This window comes from Eumetopias jubatus, unplaced genomic scaffold, assembly GCF_037043125.1.
Source record: "Eumetopias jubatus isolate StellerSeaLion01/CBP00866 unplaced genomic scaffold, mEumJub1_p1.0 scaffold_9, whole genome shotgun sequence".
Taxonomy (NCBI): Eukaryota; Metazoa; Chordata; class Mammalia; order Carnivora; family Otariidae; genus Eumetopias; species Eumetopias jubatus.
The window spans coordinates 117,106,054-117,121,659 of NW_028274815.1; the positions used below are offsets into that span (position 1 = coordinate 117,106,054).

The following is a 15,606-nucleotide window of genomic DNA, read 5'->3' on the forward strand; positions in this document are numbered from 1 at the left end:
ATGCCTGGCTCGAAGGCTGCCTCCTTTGAAACTGCTCACCACTCCACCATCACCACCACTCTCTGTCCTTCCTTCTCCATCGTCCTGTCACTGATTAGCCTTTAGTTAGATATAGTTCTGTCTTGTCCACCAATAGTTTATGCATTTATTCCTTGTCTCCCAGGGACTGAGTCTGATTCACTTGTGAGCCTTATGGTATGCTCAGTACAGGGCCAGGTACACAGCTTAGGTCAAAGAAGATACTGGTTTGTGTGTGCATGGCTGTGTGTGTGTGTGTGTGTGTGTGTGTGTATGCATATTTATCATCTGTGGATCCTGATGGGTCTACAGTGTGTACTGAATGCATATATTTTGTGTAGCCATTCATTTAGCCATATAACATTTATTGAGTACCTATAACTAGAATTCTGGGTGTTTGGGTTTATCACATGGACCTTTGTGTACTTACTGTGTGTCTATGGGTGAGCAGTTTGTGGATGTGAACCCTGTTGGTGTATTGTGTAGGCATTTGGGGCATCTCTGTGATGTGCATATTTTGTGTGCATGGGGACATGTGAACTGTTGATAATAGTGTACCCTGTGCAAAAACACAATCATAAGAGTCAGAGACATGGGTTTGGGCCCTAGCTCTCCCATTGACTTGGATCTGATTCCAAGCAAGCCATGAAACTCTGGGCCTCAGCTTCCACATTCATAAAATAGGGAAGATAATATCTATGACCTTAGAAATGTATACCTACTAGAGGTCTATCTTGTAGGATATTGTGAGGATGAAGGATGAGAATTAACCAGTGTGAAATGCACAGCACATTGGCAAATGGCAGGTACTGTGGGTTCCATTTCTGTGTGTGTGTGTGTGTGTGTGTGTGTGTGCATAAACAATCCTGAGCACAGCGAGTGTCTAACCTGGACTTCTGGACACCCTCTGCTCCCCATGCAGCCCCTGCTGGAGTACCCCAGAGCCTGGAAACTAGGTAAATCTAGAGTCTAAGTAGATGGAAGAGGGACACGTCGCTGCTGGGAATAGGACTAAGACTCAAAGCGGCTTCGGAGCAGCTTGAACTTGGACTTGTTGTACTTAGTGATGAGGTCCAGTTTGCTGTGGCCCAGGGTCAGCCGCTTCTCATCCCCAAACAGGCCATTGTTACTGCCATTGTGATGTCCCCCTGTGGGGCCCCCAGGAAGGCCAGGCTCAGGTCCTTGCCTGGCACCCTGCAATTGATGATACTTGGTGATGAGGTCCAGCTTGCTGTGGCCCAGGGTCAGCCGCTTCTCATCCCCTGAGCCCACTCCAGCCTTTCGAGCAGGGCTTGGTCTGGGGAGACCATTGGGCCCAGGCCCCTCACCCCGGAATGGGCCAAACTTTGTGATGAGGTCCAGCTGGCTATGGCCCAGGGTCCGTCGTCGCTCATCTTGACGCTGTTTGCCAGCCCTGGCTGAGGAGCTGGCTTCAGGGGGCACTCTGGAGCCCCCAGCCTTAGGGTGTTGTACCAGGAGGTCCAGTTGGCTGTGGTTTGAGGACAGCCTCTTGTCCTCTGGGGTTCGATTGCCAGGTCTGGGGGAACCTGACTCGGGGGTACCTCCAGCACCCGGGGTCTGGGGCAGGAGATCCAGCTGGTTGTATCTCTGGTTTGGGGACAACTTCCTGCCCTCTGGAGCCTGCTCTCCAGGCCAGAGGGAGCCCGAGTTGGGGCTAACCCCAGAATCAGGGCCTCCAGCTTCTCTGGCTCTGGGGAAGGGGACAAGGAGATCCAACTGGCTATGGCTCTGACTCAGAGACACCTTCTTCTCCTCCACTGTCTCCAGGGCTGTGCCAGGTACCCAGCGACTTCGTTGGGGGCTACACTCCTGGCTTCCCAGGAGCCCATTCTCTGGGAGCCGGGACAGGGCTACAGCATTGGCGGAGGGGAGGAGGGGGCGTTGGAGAGCAAGCAGAGGCGACCCCACTGCTAGGGACAGGGGGCTGACACCATTGTGATTGAGGGCAGGAGAGGACTGGGACCATGGGGACGCGCCCAGCTTGCCTAGATTGGACCTGTAGGGCCCTAGCAGGGAGGCATGGTTCGGGTCTGACAGCTGGCGCTGCGGAGAGGGCTGGCCACTGGCCTCGCGGCGGGCAGGGCCAAGGGCTGAGGACCCCATACCCATGTCACTGCAGCCACCACCTCCCTGTGGAGTGAGGTAAGAGGAGTGGCCCATTAGAGGTGAGCGTTTGATGCTGCTGAAGCTGGTGCTGGAGGGTGAGGAGGATGTGGGGCTTGGCACACCGGGCCCGAAGCCCAGGGCTGCTGGGGGAGGACACAGTGCCCTAGGAGATACGGGATCCTCGCCACCGCAGAAGCCCTCCACAGGCCGAGACTCGGCATACAGACACCGGAACTCCCGGTCAAAGTCTTCCACGATGCGGCCTCTCAGCTGCAGCACCATGCTAGTGTGGGCCTGGCTGCAGAGCCAGGTGAAACTGGGGGGCAGAAGGTCAGGGTCAGAAGGCAAAGTGCAGGAGCCTGGGGCTAGGCAGGGGTCAAAATCAGGGGGGCATATCAAGACAACTCCACCACCTTGAGGACCCAAATGAGGGGGGAGGGGTGCAGAGCTCTGACTTCAGAGTCTGTGCTAATCCAAGCTCAGCTTAGAGGACTTGGGCCCATGGTTTCCCATCTCAGGGCCTCAACTCACCCATCTGTAAAATGGACTGGGGGCAAGATTCCCTGAAGTCTCCAGTTCTGAGGAACAACAGTCATTTTCTATGCCAAAGGCATTCAAGCAATCCTTCCACAGAATGAGCTCCTCCAGGGCCCAGCCTGGGGCTGTCTTGCTCCCCACACCATCCCTGGCACCCTGCACAATGCCCGGCTCGTGGTAGCTGCTCAGTCCACGCTGGAAGGGCTGGATGGAGGGAGGCCAGTTCAAGCTGCCAGATCCCTGGTGCCCTCACCCCCAGCCGGTGGCACAGCCCCTGGCCCCTTTCTGCCCTGTGCCACACGCTCACCTGTAGCTGCCTGCCACCACCTGTTCGCAGTCGATGACAACAAACTTCTCCAGGGCCTGCCCCGTGAACCGACGGCCTGCCTTGCTGCAGTATGTGTCCCCACACGTGCTCCGCACACGCATATTCTGGGCCAAGGATGGAGGGGGGTTGGGTGGTGATCTTGAGAGAATGGGGCTGAAGCCCTATCCAAATCCCATGCAGTCTTTAACCTTAAACACCTAAGAGAACTCAGTCGCCCACTCCCCTGGACCCCCAATGCTTACTGACCACCCCACTGACTCTTCTGCCCTCCCCAACTCCCTGCTCCACCCCCTGGTTACTGCCCCTGTCCCCCACTGACCGGCAGGTGCCCCCCATTGAGGTCCATCTTGTAGCACATCTCCAGGAAGTGCCTGAGGTGCTCCTGAGCCAGAAGCAGGTAGACGGGGACACCACGCCGGCTCGAGGCCTCCATGAGGTCACACAGAAGCTCCATGTCAGTGAATACATCCATCACCACAGCCACCACCTGGGGGATGTAGGGTAATCTCAGCCCTGCCCAGAACATTGCCCAGCCCAGGGCTAGGAGCGGGGGTCCCAGGAAAAGAGAACTGGGCTTAATATCGGGAGGCTGGAGCCTGGGAGAACATCTGGACTGGAAGGGCCTTTAGCAACAACCTAGCTCAAGAGTTCTTCACTTAGACACAGGGAGGTTCCTCTGTCTTGAATGCCCAGAATATGTTTGAAAGTTTCTGTGTGCATATTTTTGAGGATAGAGTGTTCATCTGTCATGAGCTTCTCAAAGATAACTGTGGGGAAACTGAGGCCCACAGCAGGGGAGTCAGAAGCAGAACCCAGACCCCGATTCCCAGTGCAGGCCCTCACACTCTCCCACTAGCTCCAGGCCTAGCTCTGTTGGAGGTTCCCTCCTCAAGAATTAGAGCTGCAAGCCATGGTTATGGGGATCCTCAAGCCCTTTGCCAGACCTGCCTCAGTTTCCCTGTGAAGCTGCACAGGTCTGGCATGGTATCCTTTACCCACGGACTCCCTCAATTTCCTCACGCTAGGGGGGACCAAGTTTTCTGCTCAGTTGTGGGGCTGGGGCGTGTTTTCTCCTCCTCCAATGGACTGCCTCAGAGAAGCCCTGAAAAACCCCTTGCACCATCAAGTCCCCAGCTGCCCCTTCTTCCCATTGCGTATATGTGCTGGGAGACCAGGTCTCGTCGTCCAGGCTGAGAGGCAAGAGGTGCAAGGCAAAGCGCCCCAGTGTTAGAACCAGACAGAATGGGGTTCGAATCTGCACTCTGCTACTTCCTAGTGATGCAGCCTTGGGCGAGTTGCTTTACCTCTGCAGGCCTCAATCTCCTCATCTGTTAAATGGGGACAATGATAGCTATATGTCATAGTTCTGGGGCTTAGATGTGAAAATACTCCACACATGACAGGCACTCAAGAAATGTTCCCTTCCTCCTGCCTGCTCAGCAAACAAGGACATGGCCCACAGGAAAAGGAAGCACTTCCCAAGGTCACTCTGAGAGTCAGTGGCAGCCCAGAGTAGAAGCATGGCTCCTGGCCCAGAGGGTGGGGGTGGGGGGGTCTAGATGGGGGTAAGGAGGCAAAGTGCTGGAGGATGCCTCTTCGGCACAGGCCTAGCCAGAGGTGGGGGGAAGAAGGCCAGGCAGGGAAGATCAAAGGGGCAGGAGTGACGGCAGCAAAGCCACCTTACTAATAACCCCATTCCCAGTGCCAATCAGGCCTGGCCCTCCCCCGCCTGGGGCACAGACAGGTTTGCTAGGGAGGCTCTGGAGGTATCCGTGAGATCCCAGCATGCTGGCTCCTAATCTCTGCAGCAGGCACCTTCTGGGCCACTCCCCCAGACAAAGACAGAGTCTAACTCACCTCAAACCCTTCCTGGGGTCATCTGATCCATTCCCCTGCCTCCTGAGTCAGAGATCAGAGCTCAGGAGTGAAGCTATGTTAGTCTGTGGCTGGAGACTTCCCAGGTACCAACCACCTATACAGAAGAAGCAGAAGCTCTTCTGCTTCTCTTTCTCCCGAGCCCCTGCTCCCCATCCCTGAGCCCAGAAGCCTCCATTCCTCTTCCCTTTTGGTGCAAAACTGAAAGCCCAGCCCTCCAATGCCATGCTGAGGCCCAGGTACCAGTGACCCTTCCCTGCTTCAGGCCCAGCTGGAGATGCAGTGGGTGAAGGGTGAGATGCAGCTGGGGATATGCACCAGGAGGCAGGGTCGAGCCTGGGCCCAGGGCCTGAGTCAGGACCCCTTTCTCTCCCCCTGAACTCTATTTCACCAACTGACTGGACCTCCCTGAGCAAGTTCCAGCCCCTCTCTGGCCTCAGTTTCCTCCTCTATAGGTCAAGGCAGTGACTCAAATGTTCACCAAGGTTAGAATTCTTAGTTTGGGATCAAAAACCTTTTTGAGAATCTGATGAAGGCCATGGACCCTCTCCCAAGAAAGATGCAGAGGATCCCTCCTGCAATATGCACAATTTTGTATCCATTTCCAGAATGTTTGTGGACTAATGTTCTTGAGTGCCAAGGGGTTACCAAGGTAAAAAAAACACATGTCTACCCTCTAGAGCAGAGGTTCTAGTCCCAGTGCTGCCCCTAAGCTGCTGTATGGTCTTGGGTTGGTCCCTTTCCCTCCCTGGGCCTCAGTTTCCACATCTGTGAAATGAATGTCTGAAAAGATAAGGCCCTTACCGTGCGGGCCTGGCTGAAGAGAAAACGCAGAAGGTCCTTGATGTTCTTGGCCTTGTCCCGCTGGAAGTGGACCACAGCCTGGGTGGGGCTGAAGCCCGTGGCCTGTGGAACCTCAGGCCAGCCCAAGTCCAGGTCCGGGGGATCTATGTCGGAGGCCATGGGGAAGTAAGTGCCCGAGGTGACTTCAGAGAGTAGGCTGAGGCGGTCAGGCCCTGAAGCTTCTGGCCCCTGGGCCTCGCTGAGCTCAGGGCCCCCATGCACATGGCTGGTCATGTAGTCCATGTCCAGGGCACTCAGGAAGGGCAGCTCCCGCTCCTCGGAGATGACCCGCAGGTAGGCAGCTTCGCCCCGCTCCAGGAGGGCGTCGGCTGCCAGCCGGGCAGCCTCACTGTGCTGGAGCACCAGCGGTGAGGCCTCCCGCCACCACGGCCGCTTCAGCTCCTCCACCCGGCCCCGCAGGGGTCCCGCCATGCCCTGGGCTCCCAAGTCCCCAGGCCCTAGGCTTCCAAACATGCCTGCCCGCCTGGCTGCCCTCAGCCTCCAGCAGGCTCCATGGCCTGCACCCTGGGGCTGCACCCTTGCTCTCAACCAAGAGAACCACTGCCTGCCCGCCCGCCCTCTGTGTGCCAGGGCCCCCAACCTGTTGCCACCCTAAGTCAGAGCCATGCTCCGCCCCATTGCCCCCGGCCTCTAGAACTTGTCAGATCAGCCTCACCTGTCTACCTGCTGTTGAGACTCGCTCACCCAGGGAAATGGCGGTGCCAGGCCCTTAGCACACACTTCTGCCCACCCCCACCCTGGCCCCACCCAGCATCATCTGCCCCATCCCCACCAGGCTCCTAGCAAGTTTCCTCCAAACCCTGACCTTCCAGGGCCCCCAGGGAGGTTGGATTATGGTCCAGAGGGACTCAGGCCTGCTCAGGGACACACACGTACACACGTGCACACACACACACACACACACACACGCATATACACACCAGGGTGGATAAATGACTCAAGACATGGAGATAAAGGCGTGAACACACAAGCAGACAGGTTGACACACAGAGTATAGGCTGACATATGCAGACCACACATTTTGATCAAACTCATGTAAACAGGCCTAAATGCTAATTCAGAGACTAGCCATAACCCCAAAGCATGGTGGATAACCCAAGCCTTGACACACCTGCACACAGGCCCTAAATAAGAACCGAACAGAATGTCACACAGAACTGTCAACATCAACACCTGTCTGTCCCCCATCCGGGACTCTCTGCTCCCATAATGGCTCTACCTCCATAACTGTGACACTCGCAGTCCCCTGTCCAACCCCCACTCTGGTTCTGAGCCCATCCTCCAAGGATCTAGAGCAGTGACTTTCACACTAGGCCCTGGAAATAGCTGGGAATTGTTACAAGGCAGATCCCCAGGCTCCACCCATCTGAGATTCAAATCCAGAAAGTCTGAGTAAGTTTCTGGAGCTTGCTTTTTATACGCATCCCGGCGCCGCTGGGGGCAGTGCGCCCAGGCCCACACCTGAGAAATGCTGTTTCCAGATGGCTATGTTTCCAACACCTTCCACTCCAGGGATGCTCTTGACCTGGTGTGGGCCACACCACAGCCTTCCTCCCCAACTCAGGGGAGGAAGAAAGTTTTCAGAGGATGGGGGGCACCTTCGAGGTCAGGAGGCGAACAGAGCAGGCAGGTTTCTGTTCTCTGCCCCCCAACAAAGGCCAGAATCCCAGAGTCCTCAGTAGCATGAGTAAGAGGCTCTGGAGAAGAGGGGTTCAGCAGATGGCAGTTAGGGAGACAGGCCAGGCAGACGTGGTCACCACAGTGCACAGTACCAGCTTGAGGTGTCCCCCTTCTAAGGAGGAACGAACTCTGATGAGGATGGCCTGGAGAGCAAGAGACTGAACACCGTGTCTCACAACCTTGTATAACTGATTGCATTTGCTTTATCTGGTCTGTGATCATGTTCAGACCAGACACAGGTCCTCTGTCCACAGTTTCACACAGGGCCTAACACATTCATGGCAGGGGGCAGAGGGATTTAGGGGTTCCCATGTCGAGCTGGGCCCTGGGACCAAAGAGGAATGGGGCTGGAGCTTTGTCTTTGAGGAACCTAGAAGGGAGGAGCCCAGGGGTCAGGGTAAGGCCAGGAGGTGAAATGCTGGGCCATTCCATCACATTCTGGGGGCAGGGGCAGAAATTGGAGCACCAGGTGCTCTAAGGAGGCCCTTCCCTAGGGGAGGGGAGGCTGCGTGAGGGGCAGGAGGTTGAGTAAGCAGAGCCAGACCGTGGGAGGGTAATGAGCTGTGGGGGTATCCAAGGAGGCAGGGCCTTCATTAGGGCCTTATCTCCAGATTTGTTTAGGGGGAGAACCAGGGCCTTATCTGGGTTGGAGAAGTGCTGCTGGGAGGGGAGGCAGCCCGTTTCTGTGTTGCTGAGTTCCTGTGTTTATCGCTCAGTGTTTACACCATCTATCTGATGATACATATTTTTGGCTATCTTTTTAAAAATTATTTTTAATTGTGGCAAGATACATATAACATAAAGTTTACCATCTTAACTATTTTTAAGTATACAGTTCAGTAGCATTCAGTAGATTCATATTGTTGTGCAACCATCACCACCATCCACCTCCAGAATTTTTTCATCTTCCCCAGTCAAAACTCTGTACCCTTAATTAAACACCAACTCCCCATTCCCTCCTCTCCCCCAACCTCTGGTAACTACCACTCTACTTTCTGACTCTATAAATAGGACCACTCTAAGCATCTCATCTAAGTGGAATCAAACAGTATTCGTCTTTTTGTGACTGGCATATTTCACTTAGCATAAGGTCCTCCAGGTTCACCCATGTTGGAGCAGAAGTCAGAATTTCCTTCTTTTTTAATGCTGAATAATATTCCATTGTGTGTATATACCACACTGTTTATCCATTCCTCCACTGATGGACACTTGGGTTGTTTCCACCTTTTGGCTATTGTGAATAATGCTGCTTAAATGTGGGTGTACAAATTTGGCTCTAGATTTTTGTATACTTCCTTCCATGCCCACATTTGTATTAGATTCTCTCTCTCTCTCTTTTTTAAAGACTTTATTTATTTGAGAGAGAGCACGAGTGAGGGGAAGGGACAGAGAGAGAGAGGGACAAGCAGACTCCCCACTGAGCAGGGAGCCTGACATGGGACATGGGGCTCGATCCCAGGACCCTGAGATCACGACCTGAGCCGAAGGCAGACACTTAACTGACTGAGCCACCCAGGCACCCCCCCTCTTTTTTTTTAAGTAAGCTCTACACCCAGTGTGGGACTTTAACTCACAACCCTGAGGTCAGGAGTCGCATGTTCTTCCGACTGAGCCAGCCAGGCATCCCTAGATTCTATTTTTGTAATAACAAACAAACAAACAAGAAAACACTGAATATTGATAATTTCATATGGCTCAACTCATACACATGCCCATGAATAACCGTACCTGTGCATGTATGTACATGTACATACCATCTGTGATGTTTGTATGTCTGCTTGGCTGTCTTTAAATAGTCATATGTCAGTGTGTGTTTACCTGTGTACGCATGTGTGTATGTATCCTTGTGTGCATGTTTTGGTGCAGATCTATTTGTGTGCATGAGTGTCTGGGCAGCAGCATGGGTCTTTGACCCTAACTCTGGAGTGCAGTACTGGGTGTGTGCACAGGGAGCTCAACTGAGAGAGGCAGGGATGGGCAGACTGAATTGAAGTGAAAAGGGCCCCAAGGTGTCCCTGACATCCTGATCATGGAAGCGTGTAAATCAAATCAAATTCCCCAGGTGGCAAGACTGGCTGCCCTTCCTCTGGGCTGAATGGGTAAAGGGCAATGGGAGGGGAGACAGGTGTATCCTGGCCTTGGGGCTGGGCCTCGGGGTGGAGACCCAGCACGATAGGAGCCTACAGACAGCAAAGCCCAGCCCCTGGCTGCAGTGTGTTGGCACAGGCCCCTTAATAACTGTTATTAAAAGGACAAAAAATATTGTCATGTCCAGGAGATGTGTCAGGCGCCTGCCTGGCATCATTCTGCCATCCTGGGGGCCATTTAGCCCTGTCTTTTGTCTCTTGTAAGCCATGTGGCGCCTGGACAGGTGATTGTCATGTGGGGCTGGTAGGAGGAGAGGGGGAGCTGTAAGCGCCTCAGTTGCAGGCTGTTCCAATGTCGACACTGCTGGGTCGGGGGGCCAATATTCCTGGGACGAGCAGCCAGGGATAGTAGAAGAGCCAGGGTGTGCCCAGATCCCTTGAATCAAGATGAAGTGACATGCGAGCTAGAGACACAGGAACACGCGGTGAGGGCTCCCCGCGCTGGATATTAAAGGATGAGAAAGACTTGAAGATGTGCAGAATGACAAGCAGGAGGACACGAGGGGCGAGGGCATGGCTGCAAAGGAAGATGGGGGCTGTGGCACAGGGGAAGAGCTGTGGGAAAGGCCATCGGGAGCCACCCTTGGAAGCGGGCCTTGCTAAGTTGCCGGTTCTCTGTACGGACAGTGGCGCAAGGTTGGCAAGATTCCTAGAGCTGTGTTTTAGGATAATTTACGAAGCAGCCCCCCAAGCGGAGAGTGGCCCGAAGCACCAGACTCCCAGAAACAACCCAGATGGGTGTGGTTCTGTGTTCTTGAGCACCACACAGGCCTTCAGGAGGCCCCACCAGCTCTGGCATTTAATGGGTAAATTGAACAATCACAACTCTGAGTCACAGTGGCTTAATCTGTAAAATGGGACCAACAGCACCTCCTTCACCAGGTTTTTGGGAGGAATAAATGGGTTATTCTATGGCAAGTGCCTGAGAGGAGGAGGAGTTCAGTACATGCTAGATTCTAGAGCTTTCTCAGGCTGTGAAAGGGCAGGGGGCTTGGTGGAGGTCTGAAGACAAATGAAGCAGCAACCAGAGGAACTCCCCTCATCAGTCTCCACCCCTTCTAGGCCAAAGGCTGGCTCTGAATGTGAACATGGCCTTCTAGCTGTGTCAGTGGAGTGTGGCTCTGAGATTTGGCCTCTTAGTCCAGCTCATAGGAGGCAAGGTCCTCTCCTCACTCTCCACACACAGATGAGCATTCTGGCAGGCAGATCACAGGAATGAGAATCTGGGCATTCTATCTTGGAAGGGTGGCTGTGCCCGGGGTCTAGCCTGCACACACTGGGATGATGGAGTCTCCCTTTCCTCAACCCCCCTCTACCCATTCATCCACCTCATCCCATCCGATGGCGGGGGAGACAGACTTGCCCTCACTGGCATTTCCATACAGGGAGGGAATTCCCACTCTACTTTCCCGGAGGGGGAGGTGTGAGAGGACAGCCCCCTCTTTTCTCTTCACTCACCCTTCCTCTCCAAGGGAGGAGGCTTGTCTGACTGGTGGCTTAGAAGGAGCTGGGCTGAATCTTTCGGCGCCCCCCCACCCCTTTTAGTTCTGTTGTAGGCAAAGATAGCATCTTCCTGGGCGCCTGGGTGGCTCAGTTGGTTAAGCGACTGCCTTCGGCTCAGGTCATGATCCTGGAGTCCCTGGATCGAGTCCCGCATCGGGCTCCCTGCCCGATGGAGTCTGCTTCTCCATCTGGCCCTGGCCCTCCCCCCTCTCATGTACCCTCTCTCTCAAGTAAATAAATAAAATCTTAAAAAAAAAAAAAAAAGCATATTCCTCATTGATCTACATGGTAAACTTCCAGAGGAAGTTCTGCCCCTGTCGTGGGGAGGGAGAGGTCTGCTCTTTTTTGGGGGGGGAGGGTGGAGGTGAGCATGGTTAGTTTGAGGAGGTTATTTTCTTTTCTTAAAGATTTAGGGACCCCTGGGTGGCTCAGGTCAGGGTAAGCATCTGCCTTCAGCTCAGGTCCTGGGATCGAGCCCATCGGACTCCCTGCTCAATGGGAAGCCTGCTTCTCCCTCTGCCTGCCGCTCCCCCTGCTTGTGTTCGCTCTCTCTGTCAAATAAATAAAATCTTTAAAAAATATATTTATTTATTCATTTTAGAGAAAGAGAGAGCATGTGCACAAGAGCCAGGGGAGGGGAAGAAGGAGAGAAGCAGACTCCCCGCTGAGCATGAGCCTGACATGGGGGCTCAATCCCACAACCTGAGGTCATGACCTGAGCTGAAATCAAGAGTTGGACGATCAGCCAACTGAGCCACGCAGGTGCCCCAAGTTTTAGGAGGTTATGAACAAGCACATTTGGCCAGAGAGCGAAAACTACACTCTTCAATCAGCTTTGTCAGAAATATTGGTAAAAAAACAGTTTTCACGTCTGTCTGTCTCTTATGTCTTATTTCTCAATTCATTTTGAACTTGGGAGGGGATATTATCTAATGATCTCTTAAGGCCCCAACATTACTGGCCCAGCTTCCTCACGCTCCCCATCCTATCCCAACCTCTCTTCTCCTCTCCCTCTGTCCATCCAGTTCATCCAACATGTATTTAATGCCTCCTTTAGGCCAGCACCATGGTCCCAAAGATGAGTAAGGCTTGGTCTCTGCCCTGGAGGAACTCACAGTTTAGTGGGGAAGGCAGACTCATAAATAATTATAAGCCACAGGTTAAGCCAAGGTATAAGCCAGTGTTTTGAGGTTTAGCACTCATGACCCATTCTAGAACTTTAGAGGAACCATGTCTCCACCTCCCCATCCCCAACTAGCGTACAGCCCTGCAGCAGGCTTTTTCTCAGATGGTGACTGGGAGGTGAAGGAGCCATTTCTGGCCACAGGGAGAGATAAAATTAGGGAAGAAACGGGCCAGCACAGGCCTATGGCTCTGGTTCACACCTGTGAAACCTTGAATGAGCCTCTCAGGACCATAGCCTCCCATGTGTAACGTAAAGCCTGGGCTGGAGGTCTCCGAGTCTCTTCTAGCACTCATATATTCCATCACCTTTTTTTCCCCCATCACTTTTTGACATTACAGGTCAGTACTTGAAGACTCCCTTCCTGAGAATCCTCCAGGCAGGATCTCTAGGACCTTTTCTCCTCTCAGTAAGGCGTCTTCAAGTACTGACCTGTAATGTCAGGTCCTGGGCTCACCAGCATGGCTCAAGGGAAGTCTCCTGGAAGCCACAGATGATTTGTGAGGGGTGTTAACACTGGGGCAGGGGTGAGTGGGCAGAGGATCATGGCCAGGGGCCTGGGGTCTGGCTTAGCCCTCCCTAAGGCCAAACCCAGTGGTGGGGGTGGGCAAGGCATAGTGGGGATGCTGTGGGAAGGCTAGAAGTGGGCAGAACCAGGGCAACAGGTACGGGAGGACTGCTCCCAAGGGAAAAGTTCAAACACTTTGGGACTGTCTCATTCTCTGCCCACAGACCTGCAGGATCCCCCTTCCTTTCCCCTTCACCCCAACGGCCGATAATTCTAGGTTCCCTGGGCATCGAGACCAGCATGGGTTGGCCTCTCCCCTCTCAGCCCTCACCTCAGAAATCCCGTGTCCCCATCTGGCTCCAATCTCTGGTCTCAGCTCCCACTTCAAGAGGGATCTAATAATTCCTAACATTGACGGGAAGTCTCCTAGTCCACTGAGTGCTTTACATTGAATCCAGCTCCTCCTCACCCCCATGCACCTCTTCAGCTTTCTTCTGTGCTGCAAACACCTTGGTTCTTACCCTATTCTCCTAACTCCTGCCCAATTTTTCTCCATTTCTTTTCAGCTAGGCACCTACCAAGATACCACAGCTGCTGCCATACCCTGCCTTCTTAACCCTTTGCAATTTTTGTATTCGCTCAAAAATCTTGTCCCTGGAATAGTCTGAAGCCCTTAAGCTGTGTTCACTTCCTCCCTGGCTCCGACTCTGCAGCATGCAGCATTAAGAACCTCCTCCTTCTGGAAGCTTCCTCTCCCCTGACTTCTACTCCAGCCTCTACTTCCTATGCTGGTTCCTGCTCTTCCTACTCCTCCCCACCCGTCCCACCCTGCCACCCCGCTCCACCCCAACCCGGAATGTCTTCTCCCACACCCACCCCAGTCCCTGGTCAGCCCTCTACGTTTCACCTCTGGGAACTCACCCATTTTCATGGTTTCAAGTGCCCCCTTCTACATGCAAGACAAGGCCAAAGTCCTTAGCCCCTCCATCCTCATCATCACCTGAAGTCCAGCCCCTCTCTTGCCCTCCCTGGGGCACCTTCCACTGACTGGCTCCCATACAGATACAAACAACATAAACCAAAAGCAATGGAGTAGGTCTCAAAAGACAGGAGACTGTTACGCTTTTCTACAGCGTTACCTTGCGCCAGTTCGTGGCTTCTCCCTAGCGGACCTGTTCCCCTATTGCATGGTGGGGGCAATAATCCCTGCCTGGCCTATCCTGTAGGAAAATGTAATTGGCACTTGGAGAAACACAGTACAGGGGATTCTTCTTTTCGAGCTTCCCTCTTCTGCCTGACATTGCCCTCTCCTGGTTCCCAGGAGAGCTCTAGACGGCTTTCTTCAGGCTCCATGTGCAGGGAGTTAGCAAGGCCCCATGATTTCTCTGAAATGTCTCTTCGGTTTGAGCTTCCCTCTGAATTCCTACAATCACCCGCCAGGCCCCCAAGCCTAGATGGCTGGTTCCTGACTAAGCCGATCTACCTTGCACACCGATGTACATCTTCACTCCCAGCAGGTCACAGTCCTTACCCAGAATGCCTGCCAGGTGCAGCGTTATCCAGGCTGCCCCCACTCGTGGCCCCACCCGGCTCTCTGCAACCTTTTCTGCCCTTAGCCAACCACTGAGCTGGTCCACTTGAGCCTGAAGAAGCTTCCTATTCCGTGCCTTCCCCTAGGCAGCTCCCCACTTCCTGTTTTTCTTGCCACCTACCTAAAACCTTGCCCATCCTTTATGTCTCGACTCCCTTCAGGGCTTTTCTGAGGTCTAACCCCCTTGTTCTGATTTTTCCCTGTTAGTATGAGAATGTGTCCACACAAGCCCACGTGGCTGGAATATCACTGAAGGCTTCCTTTTACTTTTTAACTGTAGCACATCGGTCCCTTTCCCCATCCAGTCCTCCTTCTCTGAAACTAAACGCATTGGACTTGGGTCTCAGAACCACCTGAGTTCTGCACCCAGAGTCAATTTGGGCCCCGCTGAACTTCATGTAGTTTCCCTCAATGGTAACAGGAGCTTAATAAAACTTACGGCACAGATTTATCACTGAAGGTTAAAATAGAAAACAAGTGAAAATACCAAGCAGTGTCTGACACAGAACAGAAATGCAAAAAATACTGGCTGAACTGGGGCCTTGGCTGTAATCTCAACTTGATGTAAGAAACAGCAATTATTTATGGTTCTCAAACTTACAGGCAAAACCGAAATCTTAGAGGTACTATTCACTGCACTGTTTGGTGTTTCTCATTTAAAATCCCTATAATACATTCTTCCCTGAAACATTTCTTCTGACGAATAAGTATACTTCCTTTTATGTGACAACTCTTAGAACCTTGACTCCCATTTCTGCCTTTGGCTCCCGGGGAAGCTCGGAGCAAGGTTTTATACTCAGTTGCAGATTTCCTCGCTGACCTGTGGGGGGCAGTGTGGGATGGGGAGAGAGCAAGGGCCCTGGGGTTGGAAGATGAGGACTGGGGCACACTGGGCCCCTTCTTCCTGTGGCTGGATAACCTAAGCCTTAGTTAGTCCCCTCACCTGTGGAAAGGGGGGAAGAAGGATGAGGGTACCTATTTTACAGGACCACTGAGACAATGTGTTAAAACTATAAATTACCAAAAAATTCCCATGAAAATTAGTTATTAGCAGTACAGGTTTTCTGACGTGATTATTTCCCTTTCCCACCTCCCAATACTTGCATCTTATCTTTTAAACTTTGTTCTAATCATTTTGCAGTTTTACTGTAACTGTGTCTTTTAATTTGCTGTAATCCTTTCTGGAAGTATAAATAAATAACAAAAGTATTTCTAAAAAGCAATCTCCCTGAAGGCAAGAAATGT

At 53.0% G+C, this 15,606-nt stretch overlaps 1 protein-coding gene across 1 annotated transcript; it reads right to left on the minus strand.

Annotated features, from left to right (window-relative positions):
* Nucleotides 1–1,029: 1,029 nt before the first annotated feature.
* On the minus strand, nt 1,030–6,202 carry SACK1C (scaffolding CK1 anchoring protein C). The gene is made up of 4 exons (XM_028118501.2): nt 5,690–6,202; nt 3,330–3,497; nt 2,990–3,114; nt 1,030–2,461 (listed from the first exon to the last, which is right to left on the minus strand). The coding sequence occupies exons 1-4, from the start codon at nt 6,200–6,202 to the stop codon at nt 1,030–1,032; spliced, it is 2,238 nt and encodes a 745-aa protein (XP_027974302.2).
* Nucleotides 6,203–15,606: the final 9,404 nt, after the last annotated feature.